The following is a 12952-nucleotide window of genomic DNA, read 5'->3' on the forward strand; positions in this document are numbered from 1 at the left end:
GCTGAGAAGCAAGTAAATGCTATCACACACAAAGGCACCACCAGCAGGGAAATAACAAGGAGAAGAATTATGTCAATGCCTTCAGGAAGGCATGTTGTAGTTGCCAAGTCTGGCATTAACTACAGTCTGCAGTTCCTCATGGTTAGATGTGCTATCCTAAAACACAGGATGCCTCTCAGCTGCCCTACTCTGCATCTTTACACAGTTGCAGGTGAAGCTCCATGCTGAGCAAATGATGGCAGGAGGACAAAAGCAAGACAACTATAAATGTAAACTCTATGGATGCGCTAAACGCTGTTGTTGGCAGTAAACCTCAAGTTTTGGTTCACCTGACCATACACTGAGGAACAAGAAAGAAGTTTCAGAACCTTTGACATGTATATGTGTATATTCTGCTGCATAAGCAAGCTGCAAAAGCAGTAAAGATCTATCACATCAGTGGCTCCCTCCCCTCGCACAAACATGTAAAATGGGATCATAATATATATGACCTCCTTCAGATGCTGGTTTTTTTATAACCTGCAACTCTGCAGACTACTGGTGTGACATTCAGAACCTAGAAGCTATTGTACAGCAAAACAAAGAGAAATGACAAACTTTGACAGAACTAGCAGAATTATTAAACCATCGAGGTTCCTTTACCGAAGAAAGAACTTTTATAACTACTTTGCCTCCAGCCTGGTTTTATAAGTTACACATTGTTTGGAGTACCTCTATTCCTGTATTAAACAATTCATTCTCTTTTCAGACAAATGCATTTAGTGCATACACAAATCCTCAGCCTCACTATGTCACCCAATCTCACCACACAGCTGCCACACCAGATCTCAAAATAAGGAAAAAGCATTTGTCAAGCTGATTAATTCCTATGGTACAGGGTATCATTTGATGTCCAATTCTGATACTGTTATCCACACTGAAAGTTAGTTTTGTGATAGTTCTCAGTTGAGCTACCCACAAAGCAAAACATACATCTAACGTGAGTAAGCAAATTATAGTCCAACATTTTAAACCTTTTATCTCCTTGAATTTTTAATTTTGAAGCAATAAGGTGGCAGGCACTGATCTCTTCTCTGTGGTGAGCAGTGATAGAACCCAAGGGAATGGCCTGAAGTTGTGTCAGGGGAGGTTTAGGTTGGACACTAGGAAAAGGTTTTTCACCCAGAGGGTGGTTGGGCACTGGAACAGGCTCCCCAGGGAAGTGGTCACAACACCAAGCCTGACAGAGTTCAATGACTGTCTGGATGATAATCTCGGGCACATGGTATGAATCTTAAGAACGGTCCTGTGAAGGGCTAAGGGTTGGACTCGATGATCTTTGTGGGTTCCTTGCAGCTCAGCATATTCTGTGATTCTGTGAATGATGAAAACTGTTTAAAAACATAAAAAAAGCAGATATACTTGAAATAAAAGGTTATAAAATAAAATACCTTTAACTGAGTTTGTATAAAGACAAATTCTACTTCTAGGGAAGTGACCACACAGTCAGATCATAGTTCAGTTTATTTTTGGCTATCATTCATGCAGCATTGTGGGGAAAAATGTTATGTGTGGTCTTTATGGTATGTTTTTTTTATCACTGCAACTACTGGGATAACGCCAATATTATCCCAATATCAATATTATCTCAAATTAACTAAGCTAATAGGACTATTCTGAGGATAATTTGAGTCATTTGAGGATGAATTATTAACAGATACATGTATTTTCCAGCATTTGTTGATCTTGTTTAGTATTCTGCACCTTAATTAGGCAGCAGTTTTCAGGTCACTTTCATTTTATGGCTTAGAAAAAATTAATTATTTTGTAATTAAAAAAATTATCTCTGCTTCAAGCTAGAAGAGAAACATAGTAGGATTGGGATATGTTTCTTTCTCCAAAGCACACTCTCTTCTATAAATTCAAATCCTAGACTCAGAATTGGTAACATGTTCACATATGTCAGCCAAAAGCCTTAAAAAATACACAAAAAATGTTGAAAAGCTAAAGGTCAGCTCCATAAAGAAATAACCAAATTTCTTTTTAGATGATTAAACACCACTGAGATCAGATACTTGGGCATCAACGTATCTTTGTAGATCTGGGTTATAGATCAATTTAGGCTAGCTGTGTTAGACTTCACTGTTGCACAGAGCTGTGTCTAAGAAGTAGTCACTAAATTTTAGGCAAAACATAACTGATGTCATGGCTTACACTGAAGTCTTTATTTATGAATAATTCAGATAAAGTTTTCCAGTTCTTTTTTTGTTTGCTGGTTTTATTGGTTGGTTGGGCTTTTTTCCTAGGACAGTAGGGATTAATTTGCAGGTAGACTTACCCTTAGGGAACAGGGCACATTAAGCCAAGAGATTTAACTGTTGGTAGGGACAGCTGTGGCAGAAAGTAGCAATAGGGCTTGCTAGCCAGGTTGAAGTTCTGCGTGAACCATGCTGAAGGAAAGATTAAAGACCATTCTGTTTTTCAGCATCAGGAAATATCTAATTACCGAGTTCTTGTGTAACCCCCTTGCAGAAGTCTTGTAGTCAGTTGCACTGAGTTGTTTAAAGCCTTGGGGACATCTTAGCTTCAAGTGAATCATGGTTTAGAAAAATGTCGTGAAAAGAATGACTGGGCAAGAAAGACAGGCTTTACCTCTATTCCTCTGTTATTTGGAGGCAGAGGTCTCACCTATCAAATAAGACATGCTAGTTGTAACATGGAAAGCATTATGTGAACTTCTTGTTTTACAGAAGACACAAGATGCAGACTCTTCCCTTAACACGTACAATCTGAAGTCTTAAGCTTCCACACTTTTAGGAGTGGATTAAACTCGAAACCACCTAACATTGGCCTTTCATATGACAAATGGTTTGACTCCTCTGTCCACCCCACTCCTCCAACCTTCCTGCAAATTTTCAGTGCCCATGAGAAGGTGGTGACACCCTCCTCTAACCCAGAAAAAACAGTGCAGTAGTTTGAGTAAAATCAATCTCTGCCCATGGACTCTAATTCTGTCCTAAAGGAATCATAAAACACAATAATGTCAATAGTGGCTCACTGATTAAATTCACAGCATCAGCACCTGTGAGAAATAGCTCACGACCTCCAAATTTATTTGGCATTTGCCAAGGAAAGCCACTCTTAATTACTATTAATTAATGTTGCATTTGAGACAGTGATCTTAAGATTTAAGGAGAAGAGAAATTATGGTTTGCTTTGCTGCCACAATGTTTTGGCATTTGAAATGCTGAGTGTCTTGATTTAAATGTCATTTGCAATGTGGGTCAAGTGTGAACAAAAGATGCATCCAGGAACTACTTTACAACTTGAGTGCCTCTACTCTTAATATTGTGTATTGGCAGAAAATGAAAAGCTGAGCTCCTGAAGGTATTAAAAGTAGCTGTTAGTCTGGAAAAAGAGATTAATGTCCACTCTTTTCCTTCTAGTTCTTCTAAATCAATTTAAAAACTGTAACAATTTGATTCAAATTGAACACTGAAGCAGGGCACGAATGCCATCAAGTGAGGTTATACAGAAAAGATCTACTTCAAGACTCTCTAGGGAAAGGGTACATTTAACTAGTCCTCCCTAGTGCACTGACTAACAAAATTTTGCAAGCTTTGCTTCTCAAAATAGAATTCTGGATACCATGAGGAACTGACTAGGAAGAGTGACCCAGCCTTCATACCAGACAAGAAAGGGAAGCTGCAAAAGCTCTGAAACAAACTGGCTTCATATCCAAAAGTTGAAATGCAGTAACTACCAAAAAATTTCACAGAAATGGAATACGCTGTGGACTGCTTTAATCCTCCTATCTTTTGTAAAAGATATCACAAGGACCATACCTTCAACAACACACTGCAATATCTGATGCTAGCTGGAAATCGGAAATGAAAACCTATTAACTACTTGTTATATCTGTGCAAACCTACTGACTTCAATTTCTTTCATTTTTCTGACTTCTCTGAAGCTGGCTGGATACCACTACAACCAGAATCTCGATTACTTTCTCCAAATGCTCATACTCATTTCCATTCTGGCCTTCAAGGCTCCCCAAGGTACAATTTGAACTGCTAAAAAAAAAAAAAAGTGAAGCATCAGCTTTTTTCTTTATTGCTTATTCATGTTTTCCACTTTGCAGTAATTCAGAACGGTAAACAAACAGTTTCTCTCTTATGTGCTGGTTTCAGTTCCAGTGTTGGCAGTTTTGTAAACTAAAGTTTTACACTCCTGCCGTAGTTAGGATAACTTCATTCCCTAATGGATACTTAACACATTTAATTACTCTATTTTTGAGCTGAAAGTGCTGTTGAAAAATGTCTCTGTTCTTTCATTCCAGGAGCTCTCCAGCTGCAACATTTTCTACTGAATAAAACATTTTCAGTGACTTTGCCCATAAATAATACAGCACAAAGACCATTGTAGTCCCAACTGTACATAACAACCTCAGATTTCCACTGAGGGTTTTCCAGTGACATCATAATAAACTGCAAGAAAAAGCTGAAGGTGTATTAAATTATAGTTTGGGTATATTTTATTCTTTTTTTAGACATGATAAGAAAACACAGACATTTTTCACAGTAATTTGAACATTTTTCTGGACTACATCAAAATGAGAAGGGGCATGATTTTAAAACGGGATGCAGAGGCATATTTCATTCTTGTAAGGACAAACTGAATGACTGAATATATCACTATTATTTATTTTGCATGTAAAAATTCTCATGTTTTTTTCTTCACAGTCCTTACTCAAATTTAAAGCTTTTTAAACTTAGAAAAACCCCCAAAAAACCCAACTTCCCTCAAAACCTCTTGCTCAGTGTCAACAAACATTGACACAGAATATCATTTTACTCCTCTATACATTTTGAAGGGATTGTAATTGAAACTACGGAGTCAAACAGTTGGGTTGTGTCAAAGTCCCCTGCAGCATTCCATGATCTCAAAGTCTGTTATTCAGAACAAAAAAAAAAAAGATAACTTGTTTTAATTGTTTAATAATTTGCTGATGTGATTTTAGACTCATTTACATATCTCTGTCTTAGAGTATTTAGCCCTCCAATAGAGGAAAGCATTGGGGTTGTTATCCCAGAAAGGAAGGGTAATGAAACAGCCATAGTAAATTTCCAGTTAGGAATGAATAAGGACTGATAAAGCCTGGGCGACTTGGGCCAAGGGACACTCAGTAAGCAGGGAGAAAGGAGTCTTGGGACTTCAGGGCCCACTTGTCGGATCCAGAGGAGGACCAGAACTCAACCGGACTGCAACCATCACTCTTGAGTGGACTGCGATCACCACCCTCGACCAGACTGTGACCAGCACTCTCACCAACAGGTCCTTCTTTCCTTTTACTTTGGACCCAGGAGAATCATGCTCCTAATGCTCCTAATGCTCCTAATGGGGAGAGTCAGGAGACAACCAGGCATTCAAAGTTAGGGACTGCTTCTGCTCTTGGTTCTGAACTTCATCTTCCAAATGAAACTTGCAAATGAAACTTGTCTGCTATTGCAGATGTTTACTTGCCTATGTGCCATGAAAGCCTGGATTGGTTTTGGTATGTAGAAAATCCTCACCTAGAGGAAAAGTGCCTTGGTGTGAGCATGGTGACCAGCTGCCATGCAGTGCTTCTTGATCCTAACCTATGAATTCACAGTAGGCCAAGGCTCCCCTTACCCAGTCTGCAACAGTGGCTTGCTGTCTCAAGGGGAATTTCAGAGAGGTTTGGAAAGTAGCTGAACTAGAGGCAGAAAGACCTTAGAGGATGATACACAGAAGTCAGGGACTTGAATCAACAACTGAGAAAACTGAATTTTCCCTAAGGCCACCATTGAGCCTGACTTGAAGGTCACGTTCTTAGCTTTCTGGAGGAAGAAATACAGCAGAATGTGCCTCTTTTGCAAAGAAGGATATATGGGAAAGGCTAACTTTGTCACTCCAACATACTTTCATGGAGTTGTTGCCTCAAGATTAAAAACCTGCTATGAAGAAATGGCCAGCTGGCCCTTGGAGTGCTTGGCTAGCTAATGCTTCCCTGTATTTTCTAGTCTCTGCTTTAAGCCAAGAGTGAGCATTTGAAGGTGGAGGAGGTCACTGGTGCATCGGGAGTGAGGATAACTCAGCATGCAGCTTTCTGAAGGAGAGGAGACTTGTCCTAGTTAGAGCAACCGGGACCAGTTCATCACTGTGGGGGTGTAACCCAAACCGTGTATTCTACACCCTCTATGTCGTTTCCCAGGAACTGTTAACAATAGACCATTTGCAGCAGCTGCCTAGAGTACACCTGACCCCTCAGGCTATAAGCTGGGTGAGATAGAAGGATGTTCCTGTCCTCACACCAATGACTCAGGTGTGATAACTCCCCTCCAGGGAGTCAATAGCCTGAGGGGTCATGTCTGCTAATGGGCCACCAAGGATTCCAAAAATATCTCACGACTCACAATCACCCATTGTGGAACTCCCTGCCCCGGGGGAGGTACTGGGCATTCCCACTTGAACCTGAGGGTATATAATCTTGGAGTCTTGGGACTTCAGGGCCCACTTGTCGGATCCAGAGGAGGACCAGAACTCAACCGGACTGCAACCATCACTCTTGAGTGGACTGCGATCACCACCCTCGACCAGACTGTGACCAGCACTCTCACCAACAGGTCCTTCTTTCCTTTTACTTTGGACCCAGGAGAATCATGTGGGGCTCAGCACGGGGGGCAATGAACACCATTCAGTTCGTGCCCCAGGGCGCTGGGTTATACATCTGGGTTTTGTGGGTTAAAACCAATTGTTTGTCTGTATAATTGTATTTATTGTATTATTTTTATTAAATTGTAATTCTGATTTATAATCTCTTTTGAGTTGGGTTCATTTCTCCTGCCGGTTTACCTTTAAATCAGCACAATACTGGAGTACAAAAGGTCAGAGAGAGGGTAGGAGGCCTAGAAAGATTCCTGTGGTATGGAGAGATGGTCTGCAAAAAAGGACTGGAATGTATGACAGAAAGAGAGTTCACTATAAGAGGGACAGGAAAAGACAAGAACACTCATGTTAGGGAGGCCTCAAGCAAAAGAACCGATAGATAAAAAAGAACAACGTGATCTGCTTGTGTGGTAAGAGAGCACCCGAGAGCAGAAGGAGCAAAGCTAACTAATGAGTGAGTTTTTTATGGTTTGTTACTGCTAACACATCTTTGCCTTGGCAAGAATAGGTGAATTCAGCTTTGAGCTCTCCATACATTGAAGAAGTATTGGGTTCTTCCTGATCAAAGTGTCAGAATGCAAGTATTGTGGGATACGCCTGAATAGAAAGCATAGCTGGTACACACAGCAACAATTTATACTTTCCCATTTCGAGCACTAATACACTGGTTATCTCAAACTCAATTGCTTCTTTCAAAATACGTATGTGTGCATATATACATATGTATGTGTGCCACAGGGAAAAGTATCTGCTGGAGGCCAAAAATTTTGATCCTAAAAACAACGTGTCTCCAGGGAGACTGACAGTCTATGGTATATTGTTATTTTTCCAGCTTCTCAGGATGATAAAAATTTATTCCTTTTATCACATTTAAGTAGAACATTCATACCCCTCTACATGTATATTTATGTTCGCCCTCCTTTCCCTTGAATCATTCTTTATCAACTTACTGGATGGAGTTCTCAATGCGTGTGATGGTGAGGAAAGCTGCTAGGTTTGCTGTGTAGGAGGAGATGACAATCAAAGCAAAAAGCCACCAAGCTCCCATCATCAGTCGGGTTGCCAGGGTTGTGTATGGAACCTCTCCTCCTGTGGGAAAGAAGGAAAAGCAAGAGTTTTCATTTGACAGAAGGGAAACCCAGATCCTCATTGCTCATGCATTGCTCAGGAGAACTAGACTCCAGGGTCAACAGGGTAAAGCAGTTTACTAAAGTCTGGTGCTGGACTTGGAGCCACACTTTCTATCCAACAAAAGGACTGAAGGAAGCCCACACTGTCAGTTATCTTTTCTGTATTTAATTTCTTTTGCTATTGTGCCTTTAATTGCAATTCATTTGCCAGTCCTGTCCAGTAATGGAAATAGACTTCAAGATCTCAGAACAAAACCAGCAAAAGTAAATTCCTACAATGGTCTTTCCTTAGAGATCTTATCTAGAAACCTTAATTAAGTTTTTCTTTCATTCTGGGGAACATAAAGTTAAAAAACCCCATCAAAACACAATTACTTTTCACAGTTCTCTAGGCAGGCAGATGCTCATGAGAACCATATGTATGTGTACAACTTGCTGCAAGTGAACTTGGACATGCAGGAAAAAAAGTCCCATGTATTGAAGAATAAAGCAAAAATTGTTTTGTATTCCCATAGTTGCTTTCCTTTAAAATCCTACTGCCATGAAAACAGAACATTAGCAGCAAATAAGCCTGCCAGGATAAGCTGCATACCACCGCTTGTGTGACCAGAGCCCAGTTAGGTAAGCCATGAAAAGCAGTATTTTTTATTCAAATAACTGCCCCAAAACACACAAGTTTGGAGTGTTTGCAAGAGCTCTTTCAGTTAAAAACATATGAATCACAGATTTTTAGATGAAGGAAAATTAATTTTTTAAAAAATGAATTTAAAAATTATGCATGCAGCATAAGTTTTGTCACAGCTACAAGTAATTAGGGGAGACAGTGAATACAACAAACACCCACAGTCAACTGCTCAAGATGTTCACCCTTTTCTTCTCCCTTGACACTCAGCAATTTGAAAAGTTGACATTACTTTTGAGGTAGCTTTCTCAGATGCAAAATGATGGTACAATACCTAGGATTTGGAAAGCAGTCTGTTACTGATTCAGTCCTCTGTAAGAAGTTTTTTTTTTTACTTATGTAATAACTCCTTCATGTTTCCCCAGCAAGTAGGTTTAAAGGGAATAAAAATTACAATTATTCCCACTCCACAAACAAATAATTTTCAATTATATACAGAAAATAGATATTTAATAGATGTTATATATGAAGGATCATCTTACTTTTTTATCAGTTTGTCTTACCTACACAAAGCACTGGGAACTCTGCATCACCATTCACATTTGAAGCTTATGTGCAGTTACTATATGTGAAGTAACAACTGACTCCACTCATTTATACTTTTGGTACTTAAACATTGAAATCCTTTGCCTTTTGAGAATTCCAGCATTGAAAGACAAAATCTATGTTAGATCAGCGCAGTTGGAAATTAATTTTCTTTTATTTCCAAGATGCCATGTAATTGTCTGAAACAAGAATCTACTGATCTGATTGGGAGATATTATTTCAGTATAAGGATTATTGAAGATGAACACTAACTTCAACACCTGAAGATCTGGTTTTCACTGCTGCATACATTTTAAATTATTTTTAATAGATTATTTCTACTTTACAACAGTTTTTGCAATGTCTTTGGAATACGTAATTTAAAAATGATTTTTTTAATAAAATGAAAAGAGTAGATAGTTATATTAATTTATTAGAAAAGGTTGTTTGTCTTTTTAACTTTCAGGTGACAATCCCTGCAGATAATCTTTACATTGAATTGAAATGGGTAGCGCGATTAACAAGAAGCCAATAATCTCCTGGACATCCTCGCATTTTTGTTTTTCAGCTTAATGAATAAAGCTCTAAATTGCCATATTTTTAAATTGAAATTAAATGTCAGAAAAGAGAGGACCATTGAAACTGACACACCTGCCTTCTGGTTTCCCAGTGAGGATGCTGTGCAATAAATGAACATGAAAGCCATTACAGATCCCTAAGCTACAGCATTTCCTACCGTTCATACAGTGTAGTTTTCCCACACATCAGTAAGGTTGTTCCCCCTATTCACTGTTACTTTTTCCTTCTTTCCCCCATGTCAAAAGTAGACTTTAAACCCCATGAATGCTGGTTAGCCCAAGTGCTTTTAGCTCATCCAGGTGTTTGTGTAGTCTTGTTCCTAATTCACAGTCATACCTTGTATATCATAAGTCAATAAACGAAGCTTGAGGCCAAAACTTGTATCTGAGTACATGTACAATAAACACATATCAAACACATATCAAAATAATTCAGCACTCCTCTAAAAATCCTTGCACTGAGCCTTCTTAAACCACCATTTCTAAAGCAGGGCTGACACCAAAACTGCATAAGTGCATGACTTTTAAGATGTACAGGCAGGGTACTTCACCTTTTCCAGTAGAAGAAGGATAAACAAAAATCAAAGGAGATCTTTTACTGTCATGGTATCATTTCTTTGGTATCTATTAGGAGACTTAATGAGATACAGTCTTGTTCCATTGTACTGTTTGCTAAAACACTTCCTGCAACATGACAATTCACCTTAAGAAATCTCTTTACTCTCCCCAGTTTTGTTTCTGGGGACAAAGTTTCCAAAGTTTTCTTTCAGTCCAAATTTACGTTTTCTCAGTGCAGAAGAGTACCAATTCACTCAGGAGAGCAACAATCACTGTTTTTCCATGAACATTACCATGATGAAGAGCTACAGACCTAACAGACACTATTCTTGACTGTAAATGCAGAAGGGACATGCGTTCAAACCTCCCTGAGCTCTGCTTTCCTATATGTAGTATGATTTTTAGGTGCATCAACATCTTTATGGATGACAACATATTCCAGTTACAAGGGGCTATGCACAGCAAACACAGTGGGGGAGCCAAGAAAATGGAACAAATCTTTGCCTGCTATTTTATTTTGTATCACACCAGCAAAACTTAAAAACCCCTAATGGCAAAGGGGACCACTTGGTGCCATGTAAACACACACTGATGACCAGAGTAAAGTCTGTTCTATCATACCTCATTCCTATAGCAAAATTCATCAGTGGGAGTTACTATACTGGCTGTGGTTACACTAAAAACACTACTGTTGTAGCATGCCCAGCAACACTTTAAAGTACTGAGCTCCACTCATGAAACAAGTGGAAATCAAAGAAGACAGTCAGCAGTCCTGGAGTTGCTTTGTCATCTTGAGAGACAGATCTCAAATGAATACAGAAGCTATATTATTCTTTATCTTGGCCTTTTCAATATACTGGCAGAAGGGTTTAATGCAGCACAAAATGAACCTGTAGATCACCTATGTTGTGGCTACAGCTCTGAGGATAATTCATCTGACACATGAAGTGTGCTAATATCCCTTAAAAAATCTAATCTGCCTTTAAAATTTTCAGACTGCATATGCAGGAAGGAAAAGACACTTTCCAGAGTAAACTGAACTAGAAAAATCAATCTTCTTGGTAGTTTCCTGAAAAAGTTGAATTACTGTAGAAGTCAGAGTGAAAGAAATTACTTTTAGTCCTTCCAGGCTCATCTAATGCAGCTCTCCTTCATCAATCCTAGACTACTTAATGCTGGCCTACTTCAGATGACAGGCTTAGACTGCAACTTATCTTATAAATTTTTGTTTATTCCCATTTCTTTCCAAGTGCTTCAAGCTGAATAGAAGGCAAGAAAAATAATGCATTGTCATGACAATGCAAACAATATAATGCATAATTATGACAGATCTAAATATCAGGAAAAACCCACCTTAGGAGATATAATGTGAACCTATACAATTCCCATATAGATTTTTAATATTTTTAAAATTATTCTCCCTCATTAGCAGCCAGTTTAAAAGTTTCTTCAAGTCAAAAATCACAAGAGAGGATTACGGGCAAGAAGGAGGGATGAAATCATGGGACAAATGGGCAAAATAGGGAAATTGAGGATCACATCCTGGTGAGATCTTGGTATTTCATAATTCTGGACTAAAACTGAAGAATTCAAAATGCATAGACTCTTTCTCCAAACATCTTTTTCTCAGGATTTGTCAATTGTTTGTTTGTGTTCATCTGCGTAGTTCAGAACTGTAACAGTGTTTCAGATGGAAACAAAAAAAATTCTCGTTTGTGCACAAAAATAAATGATGCAATGTTTCTTGAAGCAGTTTCAACTGCAGTTGCTAAATAAAAGGGTTCAAACCTAGTGGCAGCCATCTTGTTGAAAAGTGATGCAATTCTTGTTACTATTCAATCCAGGCAGTAAACATGCAAGATAAGTTGTCTCCCTCTGATTTAATATCAGGTTCAGAACTTCATTGTAATTGCACAATACTTATAAATAAAATTACTTTGCTTAACAGCTCAAAAATACTGTTTTTACTATTATTAAAGCAAATAGCTTGGCAGCATAGAACCCACAATGTTGAGATATTCTCAACAGAATTGATTATGAGAAATGAGCCTTTTGAAGATTAATTATTGAAATGTACTTTATAAACAACTATACATGCAGAGAAAACCCATAAATCACCATTATTCTATGTCCTGGATTTCATAACTAAACTAAATGATGTTTCTGAGGGGAATTGAGAGCTGTACTGGGAGTCTGCTGCAGCTACTCCCAGAGAAGGCTCTATCCTTCCACAGGAAGGACACTACACAAATCATGGCCCCTATTTGTGATAACCACAACTGCCAGAGAAATACCAGGGACTAGATTTTTATTATAGGTAAAACCCAATTTGTCACCAGTACTTACCATCAAGGCTACCTTACTATTCTCACTGTAAGAATGTATCTCAGTTACAAATAACTTTGTCAAATTTCAATCACCTAACCTGCAATATTCTCTGCAAGAGGTCTGGAGTGACCTGAATTTCTCTGTAAGGAGTTTTCCAGATAATTTAGAGAACCATGAAAAACACATTAATTGCGACTGTTTTGTTGAGGAGCTGTAATACTATCAAACTTGAAAGCAAGAATCTTGACTGTGCTTGGAAAAGGAAGGTGAAAAAATAATAGGGTGGGTTATCTGGGGACAAAGTTTGATTTTGCTTTTTCTTACAAAAAATTCTGTCCACATTCAGTGAATTATTGGCCTTTGGTAAAAAACACAAAGGACTGGGAGTTGGCTGCAATTTAGCCTTCAGCTTGTTAGAACAGTCACATCAATTATGCTGTGCATCTGCAATTTCCATAAATAAAGAAGTGTAGACTTCTGTT

The 12952-nt window shown here is 38.5% G+C and overlaps 1 protein-coding gene across 1 annotated transcript in view; it reads right to left on the reverse strand.

Annotated features, from left to right (window-relative positions):
* Positions 1-12952, reverse strand: part of GRID2 (glutamate ionotropic receptor delta type subunit 2) — a 692444-nt gene that overhangs the window by 97725 nt on the left and 581767 nt on the right. Inside the window, exon 12 of the mRNA XM_051789746.1 lies at positions 7620-7758. Within this exon, the coding sequence (XP_051645706.1) occupies positions 7620-7758 (139 nt within the window). The remainder of the gene's footprint in view (positions 1-7619; positions 7759-12952) is intronic.

Source organism: Manacus candei, unplaced genomic scaffold, assembly GCF_025592945.1.
Source record: "Manacus candei isolate 608988 ecotype Guabito, Panama unplaced genomic scaffold, ASM2559294v1 h1tg000028l, whole genome shotgun sequence".
NCBI classification, from domain to species: Eukaryota; Metazoa; Chordata; class Aves; order Passeriformes; family Pipridae; genus Manacus; species Manacus candei.